At 40.3% G+C, this 15,071-nt stretch overlaps 2 protein-coding genes and 1 long non-coding RNA gene across 7 annotated transcripts; 2 read left to right on the forward strand and 1 right to left on the reverse strand.

Moving 5' to 3' along the window:
• The first annotated feature begins 5,637 nt into the window (after positions 1–5,637).
• On the forward strand, positions 5,638–7,503 carry LOC121744359 (putative B3 domain-containing protein Os03g0619850). Of its 3 annotated transcripts, none has more exons than XM_042137879.1 (5): positions 5,638–6,241; positions 6,335–6,392; positions 6,464–6,731; positions 6,809–6,993; positions 7,140–7,503. In XM_042137879.1, exons 1-5 carry the CDS (start codon positions 6,210–6,212, stop codon positions 7,377–7,379), a joined length of 783 nt encoding a protein of 260 aa, XP_041993813.1. In that variant the 5' UTR covers positions 5,638–6,209; the 3' UTR covers positions 7,380–7,503. The 3 variants fall into 3 exon arrangements, with proteins under 3 accessions (XP_041993813.1, XP_041993815.1, XP_041993814.1); XM_042137881.1 differs by having other exon boundaries at positions 6,809–6,958; XM_042137880.1 differs by having other exon boundaries at positions 6,464–6,725.
• Positions 7,504–7,636: 133 nt separating this feature from the next.
• Positions 7,637–14,866, reverse strand: LOC121744360. Of its 3 annotated transcripts, XR_006038582.1 has the most exons (6): positions 14,758–14,844; positions 9,049–9,359; positions 8,829–8,953; positions 8,485–8,710; positions 7,950–8,395; positions 7,637–7,846 (listed from the first exon to the last, which is right to left on the reverse strand). It is a non-coding gene; the product is annotated as an uncharacterized LOC121744360 (long non-coding RNA). The 3 variants fall into 3 exon arrangements; XR_006038583.1 differs by lacking the exon at positions 9,049–9,359 and having other exon boundaries at positions 14,758–14,866; XR_006038581.1 differs by having other exon boundaries at positions 8,829–9,359.
• LOC121744357 lies at positions 10,460–13,297 on the forward strand. The gene is made up of 2 exons (XM_042137878.1): positions 10,460–13,039; positions 13,135–13,297. The coding sequence occupies exon 1, from the start codon at positions 10,545–10,547 to the stop codon at positions 12,435–12,437; it is 1,893 nt and encodes a 630-aa protein (XP_041993812.1). The 5' UTR covers positions 10,460–10,544; the 3' UTR covers positions 12,438–13,039; positions 13,135–13,297.
• Positions 14,867–15,071: the final 205 nt, after the last annotated feature.

Consider the following 15,071-nt stretch of genomic DNA (forward strand, 5'->3'; position numbering starts at 1 on the left):
GTTGTCCGAAATAATCACTACTTCGTGACCCTCCTTCTTCACGGTCGTCGGGCCAAACAATTGAGCCAGCCGGGGGAATTCCGGGTCTCCTACAGTGTAGTAAGCGTTGCAGAGCTTGTTATCCTGCGGTGGAAGCTGTAGAATCATATAACAGTATAATTCAAAATGTAACGACGAGCATTCTTAAATACCCACGAAAAGTGCCTTTTTGTATATCAAACTCACAAATCAAAATAAATACCAAATGTATATGTTATTAACCTTGGAAACATTTTCCTAAGCCGGTCCACCAGCCCCGGAGACGATGTTGGTGTTAAAGTTCCATGAAACGCCGGGGACTCCAGTTTGTTGAAGATCAGTCCAAAGGAGATGCTAAGGTTGCTTGTTTTACAATGTTGCATAAAGATGATCTGGCTATTGGTCACGTGAAAGGAAATGGAGCACGAGACATTGCAAGGACTGATCTTGTGCCATTCAAATCTGATACTGAGGTTGTTAGTCAAGCACCAGCTGTGCACCTGGACCACAAGAGGACATGGAGGGACGTGGCAGTACAAGGAGCCTTGAAGAAGAGCCGTTCATGATTCTGTTATGTTTACTTTTGTTAAGCAAGAGATTAAATGATAGTACATAGATTAAGAAGTAGTTCTAGATGGTTCTAATCTATGCTATATAGTTGTGTGATGTAGTTCTTCGTATTTCATGAAATGGAACAGTGACAATACACACTCTTGCTAAAACTAGAAATATATCTTATGGCTTTCTTCTTCATGAATTTGTTTGATTGTTTTCATGGTATCAGAGCAGGATCTCTTTGATCCTGTCTCTCCTAGCCTCTTTCTTGTTTTGTATCTTTTCCAAAATGGCAGAATCAAACGATTCAAATGCCAATTCTATTCCACTCTCTGCACTTCCTATTTTCTCACAATTACCCCCCATTTCAGTGAAACTTACTGATGGAAATTTCCTTATGTGGCAACAGCAAGTGGATGTTGCAGTATGTGGTTATGGCCTCGAGGCTTTTCTCACAGGAGAAGCAACACCACCACCGCAGATGGTTCCAGATCCAGTTGAAGGCGCAATGATGCTGAACCCTGCATATGTAGCTTGGCAGAGGCAAGATAGAAGGGTTGCTGGCTGGTTACTGTCTTCACTCTCTGAAGGAGCACTTGTACTTGTTGTTGGTCTCAGATCAGCTAGAGATATTTGGAGTGCTCTTGAAACCAACTTTGCTAGCAGATCGACAGCAAAAATTATGCAATATAGGCAGCAAATGCAAAATCTCAAGAAAGATACACTTTCTATGAGTGAATATCTGAGTAAGATGAGGTCTTATTTTGACCTTCTTGGTTCAGTTGGCTGTAGGATTTCTGATGGAGAACAGGTACTGCATCTCTTGGGTGGCCTAGGGCAAGAGTATGACCCGGCTGTGTGTGCGGTGACCTCCAGGACTGAGCCATGGAGCATAGCTGATGTCAGTTCATTTCTTTTGAGTTTTGAGTCAAGAATGGAAGCAACTAGAGCCCATGCTACTAGTGTTGAGGGATCTCAACCTTCCCTAAATTTGCTTCAACAACAACCAACTCAGAAAAGAGACTCAAATTCTTACAACAACAAATTTGATCAAAATGGTGGAAGAGGTGGATCAAGGAACCAAAGAGGAGGCAGAGGTGGAAGAGGTTTTGGAAGAGGAGCTAACAAAATCATTTGTCAGCTCTGTGAGAAACCAGGACACTCGGCAGCAAAGTGTTGGCATCGTTTTGAGCAGAACTACACTCCTCCACAGATGCAGCAGATCAGAGGAAATTTGCCACAACAGCAAAATTTCTATAACCCATCAGCTCACATGGTTCAGTCTGTACCAAGGACTCCCTCGGTCCCTCTCAGTGTTGGTAGCCCATCAGAGTATAGCTATGATACTGGAGCTTCTTCAAGCTGGTATCCAGATTCTGGAGCAACACATCATGTGTCAAATGACTTGAGCAATCTCAACATCAGTTCTGAGTACACTGGAGGTAAAACTCTTGTTCTTGGGAATGGATCATCTGTTTCTATAGCTAATGTAGGAGAATCTGTGATTAAACCTCATTCTTCCAATTTCTCTAGAAAACTTCATCTTAGAAATCTCCTTCATGTTCCAAATATCACCAAAAATCTTCTAAGTGTTTCCCAATTTGCAAAGGATAATTCTGTATTTTTTGAATTTCATCCTAACTTCTGTTTTGTCAAGGATCTTTGCACCAAGGAGGTCGTCCTCAAGGGAACACTTGACAAAGGTCTATACCACTTCTTAGTTGATCATTCCCCAATCAAAGGAAGCCATAGCTCCAGTTTCTTTTCCAATCCTGACGTTCCAGCTGCTCATTCTGCAATTCTGCCAAATTCCAACTCTTGTAGTAGTTCTTCCAATAGTTCTAGTCTAGATATTGCCTTGTGGCACAATAGATTAGGACATCCTACTCAAGATGTTGTGAAACTTGCTTTAAATAGTTGTAATATCCCCTTTATTTCAATGAAAAATTCATCTCTTTGTGATCCTTGCTGTGTTTCTAAGGCACACAGATTGCCCTATTCAGATTCATCTACTATCATAAATTCTCCTCTTGAACTCATTCATAGTGACCTTTGGGGTCCTTCACCCATCCTTTCCAGAAATGGATTTTCATACTACATTTCGTTTGTAGATCATTCTTCTAGGTTTACTTGGATATATCTCTTGAAGCATAAAAATGATGCTTACTCAGCTTTTAAACAGTTCAAAGCTATGACAGAAAACCTGTTTAATTCCAAAATCAAGGCCCTTCAATCTGATTGGGGAGGTGAGTTTCAAGGACTATCATCTCTTCTCAAAGAGAGTGGGATTATTCATAGGATCTCATGCCCTTATACACCCCAACAGAATGGCCTTGCTGAGAGAAAGCACAGACACATTGTAGAGACAGGTCTAGCTCTTTTATCTCAAGCTTCTCTCCCTCACAAGTTTTGGGATGATGCATTTCTTACTGCAGTTCATCTTATAAATCTGATGCCTTCTAAGGTTATCAAGAATGTTTCACCCTATGAAGCTTTACATTCTCAGAAACCTGACTATACCTCTCTAAGAGTTTTTGGTTGTTTGTGTTATCCTTTGATTAGACCCTATAACAAGCACAAGCTCCTTTTTAGATCAGTTAAAGCCACTTTTCTAGGATATAGCCCTTCTCATAAAGGCTATAAAGCCTTACTTCCTGATGGAAAAGTCATAGTCACAAGAGACATTACCTTTGATGAGAATGTTTTTCCCTTTTCTTCATCTCCTATAAGTGCTTCTGATAATATCAGAATTAATCCAGAACAACCAATTCCAGCAGTTTCTTCAAATTTCATTCCCACCTTTCCAGCCCCAGTTTCACCTCCATCTTCTCCTCATCATAATCAAATCTTCAGTTCTTCTTCTGCTTCACCCCCATCACATATTCCTGCTGCTTCATCTCTAAATGGTTCTGATTCCTCTTTGGCTATGTCTGAGTCATCTGTTGATTCTCAACCTCCTCAAAATGCTCAGCCTCCTCAAAATACTCAGTCCACTCATCCCATGACCACTCGGGCTAGAGCAGGCATTTTTAAGCCAAAAGTGTATTCTCTAGCTATTTCTCCTAGCTTGCTTCCTAGATCTGCTTTGGAAGCTTTGCTTATTCCTGTCTGGAAGGCTGCTATGCTATCAGAATTCATTGCTCTTTTGAAAAATGGTACTTGGATTTTAACAACTCTGCCTCCCGGCAAGAATCTCATTGGTTGCACTTGGGTATTCAAAATCAAGTTTCATCTCTCAGGAACTATTGCTAGGCATAAAGCACGACTTGTTGCTCAGGGATTCTCCCAACAACCTGGTTTTGACTTCAATGAGACATTTAGTCCGGTTGTGAAACCAACCACCATCAGACTAATTCTCAGTTTAGCCACATCTCTTGGTTGGTCCATTACCCATCTTGATGTGAATAATGCCTTTTTGAATGGGGATTTGAAAGAAGATATCTACATGAGACAGCCTCTTGGGTTTGAGCAAGGAGGCCCTCACTTGGTTTGTAAACTCAAGAAAGCTATTTATGGTTTGAAGCAAGCTTCAAGAGCTTGGTTTCTGACCATTCACTCAGTTTTGATTTCTCTGGGATTCTCTCAATCCAAGGCTGATGCATCTATGTTCTTTCAGCAGAGAAATGGAGAGGTGATCTATCTACTCATCTATGTAGATGATATGTTAATCACAGGTAATTCTTCATCTTCTATCCACACTTTGGTCTCTCAACTCAATTCTCATTTCTCTTTAAAAGACCTTGGGGAGGTGAATTTGTTCTTGGGTGTTGAAGTTGTGAAAACTGAAAATGGATTGCATTTGTGTCAATCTGCCTACATCAAGGATCTTTTAAAGAAAGCTAATATGGTAGGAGCAAAGGGATGCCCAACTCCTATGACTTCTGGATGTGAATTGAGTAAGAATGTTGGAGAACCAGTTTCTGATCCAAAATTATATAGGAGTGTTGTGGGAGCCTTGCAGTATGCAACCATTACAAGGCCAGATATCAACTTTGCAGTGAACAAAGTTAGCCAATATATGTCATCACCATTGGATACTCATTGGAGGGCAGTTAAGAGGATCCTCAGATATTTGTCTGGTACTTTGGATTATGGAATACAGATTTACAAATCGAATGGAGTGATCTCAGCCTTTTCTGATGCGGATTGGGCAGCAGATCTTGATGATAGGAGATCAACGAGTGGCTTCTGTACTTACTTTGGAAGAAATCTAATATCTTGGTGTGTGAAAAAGCAAGCTGTGGTGGCTAGATCGAGCACTGAAGCAGAATATAGAAGCTTGGCTCTTGCTGCTTCAGAGGTAACTTGGCTGAATTCTATACTTGGTGAACTGAATTTTCAGAAGAAATCTAACACAGTCATTTGGGTGGATAATTTAAGTGCTATAGCATTAGCTTCGAATCCAGTCTTACATGCTAGGACAAAGCATATTGAATTGGATATTCACTTTGTTCGAGATAAAGTTTTAGCCAAGGAAATTGAGCTAAGGCATGTCCCTACAGCAGATCAGATAGCAGATATCTTCACCAAACCTTTGAGCAGACAATCCTTCGAGAAGCTGAGAGCTAAGTTGGGTATAATATCATTAGCTTCCCTCGGATTGAGGGGGCGTGTTGAAGATCAGTCCAAAGGAGATGCTAAGGTTGCTTGTTTTACAATGTTGCATAAAGATGATCTGGCTATTGGTCACGTGAAAGGAAATGGAGCACGAGACATTGCAAGGACTGATCTTGTGCCATTCAAATCTGATACTGAGGTTGTTAGTCAAGCACCAGCTGTGCACCTGGACCACAAGAGGACATGGAGGGACGTGGCAGTACAAGGAGCCTTGAAGAAGAGCCGTTCATGATTCTGTTATGTTTACTTTTGTTAAGCAAGAGATTAAATGATAGTACATAGATTAAGAAGTAGTTCTAGATGGTTCTAATCTATGCTATATAGTTGTGTGATGTAGTTCTTCGTATTTCATGAAATGGAACAGTGACAATACACACTCTTGCTAAAACTAGAAATATATCTTATGGCTTTCTTCTTCATGAATTTGTTTGATTGTTTTCACAGTTACCATCTTGAAGGCACGGTAACGATGCTCGAAGAATCGAAATCGCTCATACACATCGCGGCACGTGTAGGAGATCCCCGTATCAGCCGTGAGAGCACCGGTTACATGCTCTAGGAGATCGTACGGCATGACCGAACCATCCCACTTACCTACGTTCTTCGATTGTATGATGAGAGACAGCATGAGAGAGTCAATTTCAGAGGTCCATTTTGACTTGTAGAAGAACACATCCTGACTAGGAATTTTGTCCACCATTTTTTTTGAATAAGCTATGTGTCGAATGAGGAATTGTCTGATAATGTTCCATATTAAATAGTGGGGCATGAGGGAATACTGTGGTACATAGAGTTGTCATTCATTGATCAAATCACCCTCTTTTCTTGGCTTTTATCAGCCATGCGAGAATCATATTGTAGCCTTTACTGGTTGTCCTGGAGCTCTTTTTCCATATTCTCAAGTCATGTGAAACCCTATATAATATGTAGGAGAACGCCTATATAGGATACACTGGTGAATTGGGAGGTAAATAGCAGGCCCTGTGTGCGTCGGTGCCCTCATGAGCGGTCCGAAATAGATGACTACACTTCCCGTGAACGAGTATCCAACGTAAGTATTCTATCGGTAAACATTTTTTTATCTTGTGTTAGGCATTTGTAAATCTCTAACACATCGTTATATTCTTGTTTACCAAATAAGCAGGCATTTGAAACCCTCATTTTCGAAGATAATTTGCCATAGTGATGGCTACTTTCGTTTGGTGAGAACCTTTTATTAATATAAAACAAAAATTTCAAGAGTAGAACGTTTTATTGTGATAAATTAATTCAGAGGTTTCCCCAACCGTGGTTTGATATGTACGGAGCTGATATTCCTGCTGTGTGTAATCTACAAATGCCAAATGGCATAACATCGACAGTTGGGATAACAAAAATCGGCCAAGAAGCTTACCTCGAAGACAATTGGCGTAATTTCTGTCACAGCCACACTGTCGAGATAGGGGACACCTTATTCTTCAGCCATCACGGGGGCCCTCATCTCAAAATTCTTAGGTTTAAGTGGAACGGATGCATGCCGGATAGCGACATAATTGGTACTGGTAATTAGAAGATCGAAATGTTGGGGATAAATTCTCTGTATTCGAGTTTTCATTAACAACTTATGTGTCTCAATTAGGGCATGCACCAGGGTTGACTGGAATCAGACGTAATTACCCGTCGGGCGGTGAGAGCGATGACAGTGAACCTGCAGAGGGGTTGAGTGGAAACCGGGGTTCCTATCCGTCAGATACGGAGAGCGAATACGGTGATCCAGATGCATTCACATGTGTGTTGATAGCATCTAACTTCGAGCGTGGTTTGGTAAAATTTCTTAACGAATTTTATGTATATAACACAAATGAGGAAATCATCAACGTAGAAAATAGTAAAATTAATTCAGGAAATCATAATATTATTAATCATATGATTTCTCACCATAACTTTAATGAACGTCATATATTTTGTAGATATTACCCACCATATGGTGGAAGACACACATTGAGGACAAGGATAGTATTGAAGAATTCACATTTTGGGTTGATGATTATCCTTGGACAATGTTTGTGACAATCGAAGCTGAAAATGTTTGGATTAGTAGTGGCTGGGAGACATTTGCCCGTGCAAATGAGCTTTCTGTTGGGACTGTGTGTAGGTTCGATCTGCTTCCCTGGCCGGCAAAAACTTTCCACGTCACTTTCTCGAGGTAGTCGTTCATGCCGTTGATACGCTCATGGAAAAAATGGAAATCACTTTGGCCACAGAGTTAATTGTTAGTCTTTACTTAAAATATGTATTTCCTGCTTCTTAATAAAATTTATCGGCTTGTTAGAATATATGTGCCAATCGTAACCCCAATCCTGTATTAATATATATGTTTGCTTATGTAGTCCATACTGCTTATACAATTAGAAAAGCTTCATGTAGAAAAAGCATATGGTAGGAGATACACATAGAGAACAGAAAATAAAAGAAGAGGTGAGCTGCAATTCAATTCTACTCGAATCAAAATGGAACAGTTAGAGGGGTGGAGGAATAAAGGAGTCATAATGGAGTCATAAGGTCTCATAAACAAAGGTACAGATATGTTATAATAGCAGGCTGAAGATCATCGACGGTCATTGGGCGACTCCACATAACGCATATCTGGAAAAAGTTATGAACCTCCCGACACGTGCTGCATAAAAAAGCAAAAGAAAACAGCCTTGTGTGTCAGCAATTAACCATACTATAGTATATTCGTTTCAAAACATGTTACAAAATCACAGTAAACTCATAACCTGATTCCACAATGAGTTTGCTAGTTGATCTCGGAACATGTTCCAGTCCGTTGTTGCATCAATGTAATCAACAAACGGCCCTTCGTTTGAATCATCCTCTGGACCATGTCCATCATTCCAAGTGTCTATGAGATCTTCGAGAGGATCCACATTCATTTCGCTTCTAATGTAGTTGTGCAACAAGAAACAAGCGCTGATTAGTTGTACTTGTACCTTGATGGGGTAGAATGATGCACTGCGTAGTATAGCCCATCGCATCTTCAACAATGCAAAAGCTCGTTCTATGATGTTTCTTGCCTTAGTATGACGCATATTGTAAAGCTCAATAGCATTTTGTGGCATATCTGCATTTGGCCCCCATTCTTTGAGGTGGTATCTAACACCTCTGTAAGGAGTCAAAAATCCTTGGCTGTTTGCATAACCATTATCACAAAGGTAATAATTTCCTTGCAAAATAACCGATACTCAATAAGGAACTGTATAATAGGTCAATATTCAGAAAACGAAAACAGCAAATAAGATGCAAGTTTTATACCTAGAGGGACCTTCAGACCGTATGGACGATTGACTGCATCCCTTAAGACACGAGCGTCGCCAGCAGATCCTTCCCACCCGGGTAGGACATAGGTAAATCACATATGTCGATCGCAGGCTGCTAGTGTATTTATTGTTATTTGTCCTTTTCGGTTCCGAAAGCGCGGTTTATCTGAGTTAGGAACTAACACATTTATGAAAGTACCATCCAACGCTCCGAGACAACCCTGCAGAAAAAATAAGAAAGTGGGGACGTGAAACAAAATCTATTCCTATGTGAGATAATTAATATAACGTGTCTAGATGAGCAATTTATGAATTAGTATTTCCTGCTGTGAATAATACCTTGAAATGTTTCCATCTCCAATCGGCGCAATCATCTTTTATTGGCTCAGGTTTGACCAGGAACAATGTGTGCATTTTTATGATGGCTTTGAGTACAGCGTGAACTGATGTTGAAACAGTTTCACCTGAACGCAAGAAGTGGAATCCCGTCGTACGGTTCTTTGTATGATGGGCTAGTATACTGATGAAAATAGCCACTTGTTCTTCAATGTAAACAAACCTCCTATCACGAAGAGTGCCTAACTGGCGGAACAGGGAACAAAGCCTACCAAATGCATTTCTATCCATCCTTAGATTTACTAAGCAATCTGTTTCGTTAAGACCGACCAACCTGTTCATGTAACTAACTTGCGAGGGTACCCTATCCGTTAGGCTATAAGGTAAGACTATTTGTAATCTCTTTCTCTTTTTACCCTTCTCTAGTTTAGCAAAAAGGAAATATAGTATACAAAACCGGGCAACTAAATAATTCCGTATAATCTCCTCCAACATTTTCACCACTGTATACTCCTTCTTTACAGTTGGAGCCATCTACAAACGAGATAAAGCAAGAATTAGATATTACCACTCCTGTCTATTCAAGAACACCAATATACCACAACCTTGTTTACAATCAAAGGCCAAAACAAAATACTCCTATCTGTTACAAAAAAGGTAATGTCTCTAAAAATAACAGTGAACTAGCCAGCATGAAGTAAACAGCAATGAAATAGTATTTCACCAAAATGAATATGTTATTTTGATCTTGGCTCTTCTAAATTCTCCCAAAACACTAGTTAACTAAAACCAATTTTATCAAATGTTGCAAACATAAATTAACCATCACCATAGAACCTTCCTAATAACTACAGATTCCAATTACATAAATTTAGATGTCAAATAGATACGTTCATATTACAAAAAATACCCAAAATGTCTCAGATTCAATACAAATCCAGATCCAAAATATTATGGTTTCCAATAGTCAAAAATTGGGTTTTTTCTATTTTTGTTCTAAAATAGAACTTAGATTCCTCGTTTGTTCTAGCGTTTTTTTTTGTTCCGGATTTGGGAGAGACGCATGACCCTCATGCGTCTCTTTTTAATGAGACGCATGATCGTCATGCGTCTTTCATAGAGACGCATGAGGGTCATGCGTCTCTATTTTTTTTTCGTTTTTTTTTAACGACGCATGAAGGTCATGCGTCTTAGGTATAGACGCATCTCTCTCATGCGTCTGTTGTTTTTTAAAATATAATAGCCGACGCATGAGCGTCATGCGTCTTAGGTAGAGACGCATGAGGCTCATGCGTCTCTAACTTGCTTAAATCAGTTCCCACGGCAGAATAGGCAGAATACGCGAGAGAAAGAGAGGAAGACAACCCGTGCGATTTCCTTGGCGATTTCCTTAGCGATTTCTTGGCGATTCCCTTCATATTTTGGTAAGTTTCCTTCAATTTTTCAACATTGTTCTCGTATTTGTTGTTTATTTGCATATTATTAGGGTTTTGATAAATCTTTTGTATACTTACTATATTAGGGTTTAATGAAAAAAATTGTCTTTAATTGTTGTTGGTTTGTATATATATTTTTGCAGAAATCATGCAAGTATACGTGAGTTTATATTGGGGTGGTAGAATATATCAACTTCCTCAAGTGGGTATTTGTTATGATCCTCCTCGTGCGAGAGCTTCCATCGTATTGGATTCATGTGTCTCATTATCTGAATTAGTTGCAATGATATGTGTTAAGATAAGAATAGATTCAAACCAACACTTCATCGAAATATCTTGGAGGCATTGTTTCTTGGGTACCGGTACGAGTTATGTATGTACTGCGGTTGACAGTGATCAAAGTGTGTTTTATATGTTCAATGCGGCTCTAAATTCTACTCGACATATTGAATTATTTGTTGAGTATTCGTATGTTGGAAATGCCTTCATCCCACCAATTGTTGATCATGGTGTTGGATCATCTACGAGGTTTGAACCTTTGAGCATGGATTGCGGTATGAATGAGCAAACAGATGTTGCAGATGCTGCTGATGTTGGATTGAATACTCAAGAGAATGTAGAAGAGCATGATGATGTTCATGTTGTACGAAGAGACCTTGATGATCCAGAATTGTCGTCATCCTCGTCTGATGAGATTTTAAGTGATGATTCTGGTGCTGACTCTAGTGATGAGGAGGTAGTGTATAAACCCGTCGTGCAAGGTGAACAACCACTTCCAGAATACGTTCACACCGGGTTGAAATATTTTCGCAGACTGCCTAGTGGTCCTTCTGAGGTACCTGAAGTTGGTAATGAACGCAGTACCATGTACTGGGATGAAGAACACCCATATCGGATTAATGCGGGAACAAAATTTGATAGCAAACTGCATGTGAAGACTGCTATTACTATGTGGAGTTTGAGGCAACACCGGCAATTTAGGGTGGTTGAGAGCAAAGTAAGAAGGTGGCATGCCGTGTGCAAATATCCGGCAGGGAGGACAGAAGATGGGACAGCTATTATCAGCGAGACCGACGCTGATAAAGCGAATGAATGTCGGTGGAAAGTTTCTGTTACACACATGGCCCATGATGATATGTGGGAGATTAGGAAGTGGTGTGGACGACATAGTTGTGAAGGCCATCGTAACGATAGAGGACATGCTAACTTTTCATCACCAATGATTGCTTTGTGTATTCGACATCAGTTGCTTAAAAATGCCGAGTTCAGTGCCGCAGCCGTAAGAAATTTTGTTCATGACAAATTTCATGTGGTAATCAGTTATAAGAAGGCATGGTATGCACGGAGAAGGGCTTTAGAGATTGTATTTGGTGGATGGGAGGAGTCATTTAGGGATTTGCCAGGCTACATGCTTGAACTGCAGTATAGGAATCCAGGCACAATCGTTGAGTGGAGGCACAACGAGTTGTTGAGCCAGGGCCGTACTAAAGTCTTCTATTATGTGTTCTGGGCACTTGGGCCTGCTATACATGCTTTCCAGGAGTGCCAACCCGTTTTAACAATAGACGGGACTCACCTTCGAGGAAGATTTAAAGGTAAGCTTCTTGTTGCTTGTGGTGTTGATGCTAACAAGAGATGTCTGCCTGTTGCATATGCTGTTGTCGATGAAGAAACTGGCGACAGCTGGGAGTGGTTTTTGGATCATGTCAGAATCCATGTGGTGAAGTACGAAAGGGAGGTGTGCATCATTTCGGATAGGCATAAAGGAATCCTAAAGGCTATGCGTTCTGATGAATGGAAAAAGCCGCCGATATGTCACCACAAATTTTGTTTGATCCATGTGAGGAAAAATATCTTGACTAAACTTAAGGGTAAGGGAGGTAAAGCGAAAGGCATGATATGGGCATTGGGTGTCACAACTCAAGTACGCAAGTACGTGCGACGGCGACGTGCACTACGGGAGGAAAGTCTTGTTGCGATACACGAGCTCAACAAAGCCAAACAAGAGAACTGGTCTCTTTGTTACGATGATGAACTGAGATGGGGGATGCCCTCAACAAACATGTCAGAGAGCTACAACAACGTGTTGAGAGGTATAAGAGAGCTACCTATTAGAGCTTTGGTTGATCTGACATTTTGGAGAACAGTGGAATGGTGGGCAGAGAGAAAGACATAAATACAACATACCGAAGGTCGGTTGACCCCATGGGCGAGGGACAAACTTGCTGCGTATGATGCAAAGGGGCAAATGCATTACTGTTCAGTACTTGACCGAGAAAAAGGTCATTACCAAGTTCGAAGTCGTCCCCGTGTTGAAAAGGGACAGGCAAAGGGCAATAACAGACAAGACGTCGAGTTTATGGATTCAAAGTGCAGTTGTGGGAAGTGGCAGATGTGGAGAGTTCCTTGTTCCCATGCGTGCACTGTTGCCAGAGATCGAGGTAACTCTATGTTTGAACTCATTGATAAACACAACCACAAAGCTACGTGGGAAGCACAGTACTATGGTGTCTCATTTCAAGCACCAAGACACGAAGACTATTGGGCAAATCCTGGATGGAAATTACGTATCACACCAGAGCAGTTGCTTCCGCGAAAGCGTGGACGAGGCAGAACAAGGAGGATTCCTAATCAAATGGATGTCCGCGAGGAAGATGAACCGAGAGCTTCCCGCAAGTGCAGGAATTGCGGTGTAGAGGGCCATGACCGTAGAAATTGCACAGTTGGTCGTGTTATGTAGGATCCTCACCGACTAAATTGTTGACATCTGCAGTGCAGGTATTTTTCCTTCTCAATTATTGATTTTATATATTTAATTTACCTTTGTATGCATGAAGTAAGAAGATAACTTTCTTTGTTTTTATTTTGTTTAGGAGCTTGAGACAAAGAGGACTTAGCAGGAGAAGAGATGTGTTATGATGAATTGTAGTTTGTTCTATATGTCACTAGCACTGTAGTTAATTTGTTTTGTGTAGTTTCTATGAAACGTTGTTTCTGTGTATCTGCCAATTAAATCTAAACTTGTGTTTCGGACTATTGGAAAATGGAAATTATTTGTCTCAACTCCACTGAATAATTAAAGTAGGTAAATGGAAAGTGTGCGTCTCCGGTAGATGGAAAGTGTGCGTCTCCGGTCTCCAACGCTCAATCAACGCCGTGATCAGCTCGTTGTCCACCTTCATGGGCTTCCCACAATCGATCACGCCTTTGAAACCAAAGACGTCAAGCCAATATCTAACATTCTCGTGAATTTCGACGTCCCAAGTCTTGCTTTCTGTCCTTCGGACTTTAAATACTTGGGTTGTGCCCTCTTTCATGAGTTTATGTGAAATGTGATGTTTCTGTAAATTTAGCAAGGACGGGTCTTCGGGTCCATATAATAATTGCTCACTAGAACTTGAAGTCTCCATCTAATCTAAGTACAAATTCACAAAACAACAATTACAAATTACAACACAAATTACATATCCATTCAAATTCATCTTCAAAATAACAACAAATCATAAATCAAATGATTGATTCACTCCAATTCAACACCATTCATGCTTTATAAGGCCTAATTTACATATAGCTACTAAATTAGAAGGTTAAATTAAAATATGCAATTCAACCTATACTTTATTCTTCAATATCAACCAAAATCACAACACCAAGCATCTCTAATATATGAATAACTATACAATAGAATGAATTTAGCCACTAAAATCCATTACAATTAACTAAACACCAAAAAATCGGACAAAATTGAGCAATTTGTTATAAACCCTAATTTACAAAAATTAGGGGAAATCTAAACAAACTATGCAAATTAACAACAAATAAGGAAGGAATGTTGAAGGATTGAATGAAACTTACCGGAAAAAGAGAGGAAATCGTCGGATTCGCTAAGAAATCGCCAAGGAATCGCCGGAAGTCGCCTATCAGAATTCTCTCTCGCGTGTATTCTGCCTTCTGCCTCTCGCGGAACTGATTTAATTCGACATAGAGACGCATGAGCCTCATGCGTCTCTACCTAAGACGCATGACGCTCATGCGTCGTCTATTATATTTTAAAAAACAACAGACGCATGAGAGAGATGCGTCTATACCTAAGACGCATGACCTTCATGCGTCGTTAAAAAAAACGAAAAAAAAATAGAGACGCATGACCCTCATGCGTCTCTATGAAAGACGCATGACGATCATGCGTCTCATTAAAAAGAGACGCATGAGGGTCATGCGTCTCTCCCAAATCCGGAACAAAAAAAAACGCTAGAACAAACGAGGAATCTAAGTTCTATTTTAGAACAAAAATAGAAAAAACCCGTCAAAAATTCCATCTTGAATTTGTTCCACAGCCCCCGAAACTCATGGGGAGATTCGAAAATCAAAAAAATTAACCCCAAAACCTAGAACCACCGCCATTATTCATACTCAACAGATGTGGTTTTGTCTCCATCGAATTATTGGGGCCAAAAAAAGTAGGGATTTAACTTCGAATCGAAAACTAAACTAACCTGATCGATTGTCGAGTGTCGACTGAATCGGAGGTGAAATTTATCACGCCTCGAAAAATGCTATCAGATTTGTTCCACAGCTCTCGCCTGATTTATCACGACTGAATGGGGCAAAAAATGCTATCACGCCTCGATTGTCAAGTGTCGATTGATCGATTTGTTCCACAACCCCTAGTCTCGCAGCTTGTCTGAGCGTCGAGCTTCGATTGAGTGGGCGAAGGAATGTACATGAATTTATCAAAAATTGCATCCAAGAGGGATATTTTTGTAAATTCTCTTTTCAGAATTGTTTAAATGAGCCCAACGTAAAAGCT

The sequence above is a fragment of the Salvia splendens genome, chromosome 8, assembly GCF_004379255.2.
Source record: "Salvia splendens isolate huo1 chromosome 8, SspV2, whole genome shotgun sequence".
Lineage (NCBI taxonomy): Eukaryota > Viridiplantae > Streptophyta > Magnoliopsida > Lamiales > Lamiaceae > Salvia > Salvia splendens.

What these genes read in the sequence shown, in the direction of transcription:
- LOC121744359 (XM_042137879.1), top strand. Translation starts at nt 6,210, where the DNA reads ATGACTACACTTCCCGTGAACGAGTATCCAAC. An exon ending in CCCGTGAACGAGTATCCAAC is followed by an intron (nt 6,242 to 6,334) that starts GTAAGTATTCTA and finishes CCAAATAAGCAG; the next exon opens with GCATTTGAAACCCTCATTTT. An exon ending in TAGCGACATAATTGGTACTG is followed by an intron (nt 6,732 to 6,808) that starts GTAATTAGAAGA and finishes TGTCTCAATTAG; the next exon opens with GGCATGCACCAGGGTTGACT.
- LOC121744357 (XM_042137878.1), top strand. Translation starts at nt 10,545, where the DNA reads ATGATATGTGTTAAGATAAGAATAGATTCAAACCAACACTTCATCGAA.